This window comes from Haplochromis burtoni, unplaced genomic scaffold, assembly GCF_018398535.1.
Source record: "Haplochromis burtoni strain Fernald_Lab_line unplaced genomic scaffold, NCSU_Asbu1 Contig_21, whole genome shotgun sequence".
Lineage (NCBI taxonomy): Eukaryota > Metazoa > Chordata > Actinopteri > Cichliformes > Cichlidae > Haplochromis > Haplochromis burtoni.
The window spans coordinates 2,237,936-2,248,548 of record NW_024582382.1 but is presented as its reverse complement, the minus strand read 5'-3'; the positions used below and the strand labels follow the sequence as shown (position 1 = coordinate 2,248,548).

At 37.9% G+C, this 10,613-nt stretch overlaps 2 protein-coding genes across 3 annotated transcripts in view; one reads left to right on the top strand and one right to left on the bottom strand.

Annotated features, from left to right (window-relative positions):
• zc3h7a (zinc finger CCCH-type containing 7A) overlaps window positions 1-2,127 on the bottom strand; it is a 21,773-nt gene extending 19,646 nt beyond the window's left edge. For both annotated transcript variants that reach the window (XM_014333004.2, XM_005920262.3), the window contains exons 1-2: window positions 1,966-2,127; window positions 577-679 (exon numbers count right to left, since the gene is read on the bottom strand). In XM_014333004.2, coding sequence (XP_014188490.1) covers window positions 577-644 — 68 coding nt within the window. In that variant the 5' untranslated portion in view covers window positions 645-679; window positions 1,966-2,127. The remainder of the gene's footprint in view (window positions 1-576; window positions 680-1,965) is intronic.
• Window positions 2,128-6,598: 4,471 nt separating this feature from the next.
• pla2g10 (phospholipase A2 group X) lies at window positions 6,599-10,613 on the top strand. Its single transcript, XM_005920261.3, has 4 exons — window positions 6,599-6,716; window positions 7,247-7,415; window positions 8,095-8,201; window positions 9,457-10,613. The coding sequence occupies exons 1-4, from the start codon at window positions 6,680-6,682 to the stop codon at window positions 9,603-9,605; spliced, it is 462 nt and encodes a 153-aa protein (XP_005920323.1). The 5' UTR covers window positions 6,599-6,679; the 3' UTR covers window positions 9,606-10,613.

Sequence of the window (10,613 nt, the reverse complement as noted above, 5' to 3'; positions counted from 1 at the left end):
AATACCGCTGCTTCGCCTCTGGACGCAATCGATCTCTATACCGTCCGTTTTCTTTCGAGCTGCTTTTAAGCATGTTTCTTGTCGTAGTCGCCGTTCCAATACAGTGTATTTGTTTGGATCGTAGACCCCGAAAATGGAGCTGCGCTCCCACAATGCATTGCGGCGTGACGTCAACTCCGAAGCCCTATAACCTACTAAACATTATTATGCTAGAACCCTATGTTTACTTTTAAGTATGGCAACTAACTTCAGTTCAGGAGTGGGGAGAAAGAGGATGAGAGCAATGAGCAGGAGAGAGTAATGGTTTAGGAGGCAGATAAAGAAGAGGCAGCTACCGGTTATCACATCTAATGAGGTGGACAGCTCTTGAGCAATATGCACATGACATCACATGCAAAACCATAACAGAATGAAAAACCACACTTTCACAGACCCTAATTTTTTGTATGTAAACAAACCAATAAGATGATTATCAGATTATCAAAATAGTTGCCAAAGCTGACCAAGACTAACTAATAAATGGCTCAGGAAAACAGTCACACACTGAAGAAAAAGAAACAAACCAGGGACACTTACTGGATGAACTGGAGGCCCTTTTGAATCTCCTGCCAGCGGGTCCTTCTGTCCAGACACGCTCCAGACATGTCTGCGTGTTTTGTCCCTTTCCCTCAGTCAGCACCTGAAATTGTATCAGAATCAGAAGATTCAGTAGAGTCGTTTTAAAATGACAGGTGAAAACTAAATAAATAAAAAATTACTTCTCATCATTGACTGGACACGGGCAGATTGTACTAACTAAAAAGCTCCTTTGCTCAGTGTTAACCGTCAGTATATGATTTCAACTTATCAGGGGCTTCTTTGCCGCTTGCCTTCCATTATTTCTAGCTTCCGCATTTAGTAATGACGACATGCTTTTAGGTCCGGAAAGTGACGCTAAACATTTTGTTAGCTTGCGAGGTAATAACAGTAACAACAGAGCAGATACGGGTTAGTATAATGTAGAAGCCATAGAAAGCTACAAAACCTACACACCTGAAGAGTTTGACAATAAGCAGAGCCGTTAGGACCCATTTAAACTTAGCATCTGGAATCAAGCGCTCCATCATCGGATAGCTCATTGCCTCATGTAAATATTTTTGGGTTTGTCACGAATTTCATCAACACAAAGTGCACACTGTGTGCTAAACAATGTGCACAAGTCTTCGAGCATTTATCACCTTCTGACAGTACTGCGGCCACGGCGCATAAACCCGGTAAATGAAGCAGTCAACCCTGGATGGTCATAAATAACATGATATCACCTGTCATTTCTAAACATTTTCAAAGGCAATTCTTAATTGTGGTTGCTAATCGGAAGAGAATATGGGCTGCTACCGAGTCATGCGGACGGTTATACTAGCTTTAGACAGTCACCCGTTATGTTCCATTAACTTAACAGTCGGACCGAAATTAACTTTATTATTGCAGTGCTTTTGTGTTTAGACACGCTTTTTTTTCTTTCTAGCCACTAAGCACTCTCCTCTATACGAAGACAGCACTGTGTGGAGAATACATTTATTTCAACAAAGTTTTACAGGAGAGGAGGGAAAGCGCTTCGTGAATATGTCCGATAATGGGCGCATAACAGTTAGCGCACGTGTGTTACCCGCGGCCAGGGACCGTCCAGTTCTCACCAGCCATCACCATAGGCTAGCAAATATTAGCAATTTTCATACTGTTCCAAAATATACCGAAGTGATACAACACACGTCTTCTATGGATGCTAGAAATACGCGGACGTTACCAAAAACACGACGCTACTCGCCTAAGTTTCTAGGAAGTAGACTGAACCTAACAAAGCATAGGCATGCCTAAGTTAAACTAGTTCCTCAACGCAAACAATAGCGAGGTGTAGCTGTTTAGCTGTAGCTAACACACAATAAATATCAAAGAAATGGATAAGAAGTAGCTGTCGTTCACACTTACATGAATGAGTCTTTATTCCGCACAAACCTTACATCGGCTATCTAAAGGGAGGGAAAGTGATTTTTCGTTATAGCTAAAAGAACTTGGCTAAATGTGGGATATCGCTGAAGGCCGCCCTTTGCTTCTTTTTCTGCTCTGATGCAAGCGAGCGCAAACATCGAGTCCATTAGCTCTGGTGCCCCTACAGGCACTGAAAGGTTGTAGCAAGTAGGATTTAGGTGTGTGGCGATTAATAATAAGACAAAACACGTGGATATTTGTTTATTCTTATTAGCAACAACCTGTCCAAAGTGTACCCTACAGCTAGAATAGTCCCCTAATCATTGGAATCAGTGTAGCTTACAGAGATAAACTTTTATGTTTTAGACTTAAGGGTTTTTTTTGTTTTGTTTTGTTTTTATCTTTTTTTGTTGTTGTTGTGATTTTTAACCAATACATTAAAATATACATATGCAGAAATTATAGCTAACTGTATAATCTGCATATAATTCTACAATATATTATATAATAAACTGATTGATTCTTTTTTCTTTCTTTTTTCCCCTTCTCTCAATCCATACATGGGGCTCACCATAATTCTAAGATTATCAGTACTTTAGACTATCTCTAATGCATATACATTGGCAAGGCACCCAGTTTCAATCTCCTTACAATCTACAAAGCACAACATTTCAGACCGCTGAGCCCGAGGCATCCACAGCTCCTCTCCATCAACTCTTGTGCAAATCTTTCTTTGACAGCGCATTTCCTCCTTGAATTTATCAGCACACAGAGCATTTAAAAATAGAAGTGTGGCTCAAAAACTAGAGGGAGGAGCCCATAAGAGACTTTCATGTGATAGAGGTAAAATAAGGTTCACTTTTTCTCGGAGCAACCTGCAAACAGCTCAAGTTGAGTGATTTGGAGACAAAGTTGGAGAGGCAAGGTTGGGGTACTCTGGACATGTGGAGAGGAGGGATGGTGGATATATTGAACAAAGGACATTGTATATGGAGCTGCCAGGCAGGAGGAAAAGAAGATAAGCACAGAGATTCATGGAAGTGGTGAAAGAAGACATGTAGATGATTGGTGTAACAGAGGAGGACATTAGGGATAGGATGGGAACAACTTCAAAGAAGAAGAAGAAGACTAAAAAGCAGTTTAAAAAATATGTTACTCCACTGTAAATGAAAAAAAGAAAAAATAACTACTAGTGGTCCACTGCTTCACATTGAGCTTCACACTTATAAACAAACCAAGCTCGAAGTTACTTTACTAACAAAGTCTGCACAACACACTAATTATTCTGTTTTTGTAAAGGAAGAGGATGTGATAATATATACAGGAAATTCAGGAAGTTTTGACCACAAGTAGTACACCAATATGTGTGTGTATATATATATACACACATAAAGTGTGTGTGATAAGGACATAAAGTGGTTTTAGTGTGTATATATATTAAGTGTTGGTTGATTTAAAAAAAAAAAAAAAAGACATAGCTGCACAGATCTTTTTGAGCAAGCACACAACCTGTTATTTGCTTCTTTTTCCCTTCCAAACTCAGTTGGAGAATTCAGGAAATTTTGACCACAGGTTGTCAGCAGGGCAGACAGCGCACATTTAAATATTTAACATTTAAGACATTTTCTTTTTTTAAATAACAGTAAAAAGCCAGTAATCCTCTGGTACCATGGAAACCTTCAAAGGTGCCTTCATCTTTCTGCAGTTTCTAAATGATGACTAAAATGTCAAATTCATTATAACAGCAGTTTAGTAATCTGTGACTCACAGTAACATCTAGTCATTCATCAAGCAAACCCAGGTTTGTCCTAACTGGGTAAACTGTAATGTCTGAACCAGGATGAAATGCTGTTCATGTATTAGTATTGCTTCCAGTTTTAGGGAGTTTTATGTTAAAAAAAAAAAAAAAAGAAAGAAAGAAAGAAAGAAAAAAGAAGAAGCAACACACTGAATGTCACCAGTGACTGGGGATTGTGCTTAGTGCTATTTGACTCATTTTACATTTGTAGTTTGCTCATGTTTAACATTAACATCTTCAGCAGTGTGCATTGAGCCTGATGGGATCCTACTGCTGGCTGGATATTTTGTGGCAATGGCTACGTTGAGATAAGGCTGATCGGATAAACAAGAACTGAAGGATGTGTGCCTCAGGAAGCAGTCTGCCAGGTGTAATAACTGCCAGGAGGAGGCGCTTATCTCATATTGTGCAGAAGCATCCCCGAGGAGCCGAATCACAAAAGAAGTGAAGAATACTGTATGTCTTAGCTATCCTTTTTATGATTTAGCTTCCCTGACATTGGCACATTATTGATGACGACAGAGTCAAGTGTGACAGATCTGGAAAAATACTCTCAGAAAAACATAATAAAAAAGATGAGAAGCAGTGATACAACACAGTGCCATTTTCAAATCGGGCTTGAAATTTGTCAATGAAACAGTTTCAGAAGTTAGACACTTGAAGTGCTGCTCTGTAAATCAAACTGACAATAATGATAGCTGCAATATATGCTGAGAGTTTTAAGCAGTGAAAGCCTCTTCTGTTCTCCTCACTGAATTGTTTATTTAGAAAAAGAAGAGTGACAGATGAGACACATGAGCACATCTCTTTATAATTAAGGAAGAAAAGGTATATTATTAGAGTTTAATGACCGTAATTAGCTTGTCTGGTTGCAATTGTTGTGAAGAAGTGGAGACGTATAAATAATGATGTGCTGTTTGAAAGCTTCTATACCTTAAGACGGTGATTCTCAGCCAAGGGTAATTGTAACTTAGTTGGTGCTTTTGTAGTTTCCAAGGGATAGTTGAAAAGTTGCAATTGTGTGGTGTTTAAAACAAAAAACAGATAGTGTCATAGTAAAAAGAAAGCACACCCTCTTTCAGTTCTACATTTTTACATGTCAGGATTAAATAAAAATAACTGGGTCCTTAAAATTAGGAAACTACAAAACATGACTCATTACACAAAATCATTATTTATTGAGCAAAAACTGAGCCAAAATGCAGAAGTAATGTGTGAAAAACTAAGTACACCCTTCCATAAGAATTAGGAGGCGAAATAGCAGCCAGGTGCTGCTAATCAAATGCACTTAATAACTGATCACCACCAAGTGTGAACACTGTTAAGAAAAGGCAGAGGTTTTAGCAGTTTGCAGGTCAGGTGTGTTAACAGCTAAGGGGGATTTTCTTTTCTTTTCTTTCTTTCTTTCTTTTTTGTTATGGCTGAATCGTAAAAACATTAGAAATGTACTGTAAAGCACAAGTTGATTAAAAAGAAAAATGAGTCACCAGTGGATAGGAAGATTGTGGCAGTGTAAAATTGATCTAAAAGCAATAAATAAATAGAAAACAATTAGCTGAATAACTCTAAGCAATACATATAAAATAGCCAGCTGAAAATAGAAAATGATTGGATAATGATCCTATTATACATTGGTAGATCATCTGGCAACAAAAACTTGAATTGTTCAGGAAAAATATTGAAATTATGGAATATGGCCAAAATGTCCAGGTTTAGCTTACAAATACTAACACAAATGCATAAGTATGAGTGGACTATACAATGACTCTTCAATAGTATTAAAATGACTGTTTAAGTTTAAAAAGTTTGAACTCATTTGGAACATGTAGGTTCAGTGGGTTGGGAGTGCTGGAGCTGATCTAAGACATACTTTTATTCTCCAAGAACAAATATTTCATTAGTTTTTATTTACTATTGTATGGAGACAGAACATTTAAAAAGCTGAAAATAGTGCTCTACAATGCCCGAATTACAGCTCTTCCTGTGCCAAATGAAGTATAAGACAGTTCAAAATCTTACATCGCACTCACTTCGGCGAAGTGAGTAAGATATCCTACAGATGCAAGTTACAACAGGTGTCAGAACACTTGACCCACATGTTTTGGTCATACCCAGCTTTAATAACATACTGGTCTAAGATTTTTAAAACACTGTCAGAAGCACTTAACATCACTATCCAACCCAGTGCAGTAACGGCCATATTTGTTATTACAGATAGAAGACATTTGACAAGAGGGAAAAAGAGGGAACAGGGAAAAAAGACATAAAAACATCATTGCTTTTATAACACATTACTGCTTTGGTTTGGTTTGGTTTGGTTTGTGGATGCAATTCATCCAATTAGAAAAAAAAACCCTTTCAGAGGGTCTAGGGACAATTTTTTCTTTGTCTGAGATCGAGTGCTAACATATTACGGTAGACTTAAAACCTTTCCCACCTAGCAGCCCCTGATGCTCCCTATGTTCTGAGTGGGTGGGTGGTATTGCTTTCCAAAGGCAAAGGAGGGGAATGTAATAATGATTATATGTCACTGTCAACCCCCCAAAAAAGCTGAAAATCTTTTTTTCTATGTTTAAAATTCTTATAATAACGATAATAACAATAATATGTGTCTTTCCATAAAACTTCGACTCATCTTACACCTCCAGAAAATCTAAAAACAGAACATTTTGTTTTCTCAATATTGCAGTGTTAATGCTAAAACGAAAGAAAAACACAAACATTGATCCAACTTCAATAAAGCACTAGGGGGAGCATAGATTCACAAACACTGGATTAGCCTCCAGCCAATAGTTACGCTCAGGAGATTATTCAAACAGCGTCTATAAAAAGCTCTCCCCTCCTTTCAATGTTACACTCAGAGGGTGGAAGTGAAGAGCACTTACAGATGAGATTTTTAACTACCTGTTGCATGCCATGGCAGTATTTTATCGGATACTTCTCCTGCTATCTGGTAAGGTGATTATTTACTTTAAAAGAGAGCTCCACAGGGAAGCATAGGGAAAACGACACGCTTAAGAAGTTATTTCAAGAGGTAGTCAGTGCATATTTGAGGGGAAAACTACCTGTGTTTACGCAAGAACAGTGATTCAGTGAGCACTTTTGAAATGGAGCAAATTGTGTTGATTTTGCTGTAAAATAGTATGCGCTTGTCTGTGATTTTAAGCCTTAGGTATGGTGTTCAGGGAGAGTAACAGGAAAGTCAGTCCTCTGAGTACTGTTACCTATTGCAACGGACGTCTGAACATTTCAATTCCAGCTACAGAAAGTTTCTTATATCCTAAATCCAATTTGCAGATACATTTTACAATATAAAGCCAGCAAATAGCAGCACAAACGTCTTTGCAACTCTTTAATGTATAATTTTATCAAGATTGTGTTGCATACCAAATCACTAAAGCATATATAGTACCGTAGTGGACCGGTGTAGGGACAGAGAGATAACTTCTTTCCTTCTCTTGTGTTGTTTGTGTCTCTTTGCAGTGACTGTGGCCTCTGCGGCAACACGCAGATCACAGCGGACAAAGCGAGGGTTACTTGAGTTGGCAGGAGCAATCAAATGCAGCACCGGGAGATCTGCTTTGGCTTATATGGTGTACGGATGCTACTGTGGTCTGGGCGGCCAAGGCTGGCCCAAGGACAGGGCAGACTGGTGAGGCAGCATTTATTATCACATTCCCTTAAGAACCTGACAGAAGAAAAAGCAAATTGGTGAGGATAGTATATCTGGTCACCTGATGATAGCGCACTCCAAAATGTAAACAATCAGCTGACACTATATATAACCAACCTAGGCATTACACTTCGCAAAAAATATCCTTCCAAGTACTTTGGTCAAGTTTAGCCTTTCGTCGCAGGAGGAGGAAATAATGTGTACATATTATTTTCTCCTCCTAAATGCCGTTGGTTCTTCCCAGTCTATCCACATCCTGATGTGTACGCATAGTTTCCGCTTCTGAATGAGTCGAGTGAACCACAAATGCAGTGCGACGGGATGGAAGGAGGGAATGCTGTGTAAATTCAGCAGACTCACACGGTCCAATACTTACTCCAAAAATTCCACACCCAAATCCTAATTACCGTCTCCTTCTTTTCCTTCTTAACCACAAGACATCTCACCCCCTCAAGCCAGTTAACTTCTAACTATCTGTTGTGAAAACTCATGTGGTGATCCTGCCCTGCCTTTTAAATAGTCCTGGTGTGATTTAAACCACAGCCTTGCAACCACCCACCTACTGTTTTCTTTACCCTGCCTTTCCTAGATTGAGATCGGACCGAGTTCAGTTTTCAAAATAATGGATTTATCATGTTGTTAATCTGTCTGTGTGCAGGTGCTGCCACAGACATGATTGCTGTTATGGAGATGCAGAACGTCTTGGCTGCTATACAAAATTGAGTCAGTATCGGTGGACCTGTGAGGACAAGACAGCTGAGTGTGGTATTGCGATTTCTATCATTCTTTTGTTTTTCTTTTTGCAATCCATGATTTAAAGTTAAAACAGCTGATGCTCTTATTAATTCCATGGCTTTGAATTTTAGGATGTTCTTCACTAAGTCCAATTGTACTGAGATTGAGATCAGTACCAATATAAAATCTTCCTTTGCTACCCCTCAATGTCTCCTAGATGGATTCACAAAAGGCAGACCGATAGCTTTAGTGTAATCTTACTGACAAACAGTGGCAGAAGCACACAATTTTGAAAGGAATGCCCCAGCGGAGACCATTACTGACACTGCAGCGCTGTTATTTATTCATTTTATTTTGAAATTGGTGGTCAGATGGTCATCGCCCTTGATCGCTCACTCTTATAATCAGCTTAACTGCCATGTGGGCACCTGCACCTTCATGTTTATGCCACAGAAAGGATGAGGCTGCTCATGCTTTCCCATAGTGAAACACAGAAAGCAAATAAGAAGACAGTTGATTGGAGAAAAGAAGGATTTATCCAGGATATCTTAATGGCATAAAGCACAGTATTTGCTTATCAAAAAGACCAGCTGTCAAAAAAACAAAACAAAAAAAACAAAACAAGACAAAACAAATATTTTAGAAATCTGTCAAAATCCTGTCTTATCTTAAAATTGTTTTGTTTTTTATTAGGCAAATAGGAAACTGAATTCATGTTTTTATACCTAGCACACTGGGTTTCTCCTAGAGGTCAGAAATGAATCAAGCATATTATTCATTCACTAAATTTTTTTCTGTTTAGAAATAACTGTAATTTGGCATCTGAATCAAAAAATAATAACATGGTTTTTGTATAACAGTAAACTTGGAATTTCGTGGATAACAGCAATAATTATATTTTCACATAAAAAATCTAGTTTTGACTAAAGAACTTGCACTTACAGGCAGATTAACCATGACAGAAATACATAAAAAATGATTTTGGTGATTACCAAGAGGGTTAATTTAGGTCAGCTGTGTCATAAACCTTACTTCGAGTGTGGGTCTGCTAAATTTATTAATAAGCACTGTACATTATTAGGTTTAAACATGACCCAAATGGTATTTATAACTGGTTACTGAACTTCTCTAATTATAGACAAACTGCTAAAAATGAAACAAAAATATAGCTGGAGTTCTCCAAATGTTTGTATACGTAGCTATGAAACAGCAAACGTAAAAAGAGATTCACAATGTTAATGAGAAATTGACTGAAAATGAGTGAAAATCCTGTTCTTCATTGCAGATAATTTGAAGGACCAATGTGAAAAGCTGCTGTGCAAGTGTGACAGAGATGCTGCCAAATGTTTGAGAAAAGCACCTTTCATTCGGAAATATGCACTATGGCCAGATTTTCTATGTGGCCATGACCATCCTACATGCAATATTTACTGACACAATAAATACATCTTTATGTGTCTTATGTGCCTTTTCTTTTAATATACGCAGCGTTACAGTAAGTCAGTCACTCTGCTTTTGCAGAAATTGTTTTAATAAAAAACACACAACGTATTACAGTAAATGAACACCACCTATTTTGTTTCTCGAGTCAAATAGAGGGAACAATCAAATACTCAGACCTAACAATAGTACTTTTATTGGCTAGCATGTGTTACTGAACTGTGAAGTGGAGTGCCTGCTTCATAACAGTGAAGCTGACTCTTTGCTTTGGGTGTGTTTTTGACTGGATTTCATTTACTGGAGTTAAAAAAAAACACTCCCCACACTTGAGCTAATGGTGAGGGTTGTTTTCTTTATATTTAAAATCTGCTCTGACACGACTTCCTACACTTTTTTCCAAAGCCAGTGAGGGAAAAGTCTCAGCAGCAGCGCCAAATTTTATCTTTGTATTTATTACTGAAAAAAACAAGTTTGAAACCTCTTGCATGTTTACTTCCTTTTAAGGTTTTAAAATATCACAGTATGGTCACAGTTGCATGTGTTTTCCTATGATGTGTACAGATTACCTCATAATCCCTAAATAGCTACCAAATGATTTTGCATGTGCAACGGCCTGAGGCCTCTATATCCACTTCCTGGATTCGCGGTTAGGAGAATGACTCAGCTGCGGCAATATTTGGTCTGTGATTTGATTGTTCATCTAAGGTATATAGTGACTCAGTCTTTTTATTTCTCTCCTCCAGCTAATTTGAGATTGTTAGAATATTGCGTGCTTTATTTCTTAATTAATGTACCTACCACAAGTACACACATCTGCATACCACACAGGTTACTGATTAAAAGATTTACATATTTAATTTTAAATTTTTCTTTTCATAAGGGTTAAAGGTGATCTCAGGTGATTTTGTCTGGGTTGCCATTAGGAAACTTTGCTTGCAGAATCTTATTGTTTTTCAATGGTTTCCTTTAGTCGCTGAAATAAAGAAACTTTTTTTTTTTTTT

What these genes read in the sequence shown, in the direction of transcription:
- pla2g10 (XM_005920261.3), top strand. Translation starts at nt 6,680, where the DNA reads ATGGCAGTATTTTATCGGATACTTCTCCTGCTATCTG. An exon ending in CCCAAGGACAGGGCAGACTG is followed by an intron (nt 7,416 to 8,094) that starts GTGAGGCAGCAT and finishes GTCTGTGTGCAG; the next exon opens with GTGCTGCCACAGACATGATT. An exon ending in GGACAAGACAGCTGAGTGTG is followed by an intron (nt 8,202 to 9,456) that starts GTATTGCGATTT and finishes TCTTCATTGCAG; the next exon opens with ATAATTTGAAGGACCAATGT.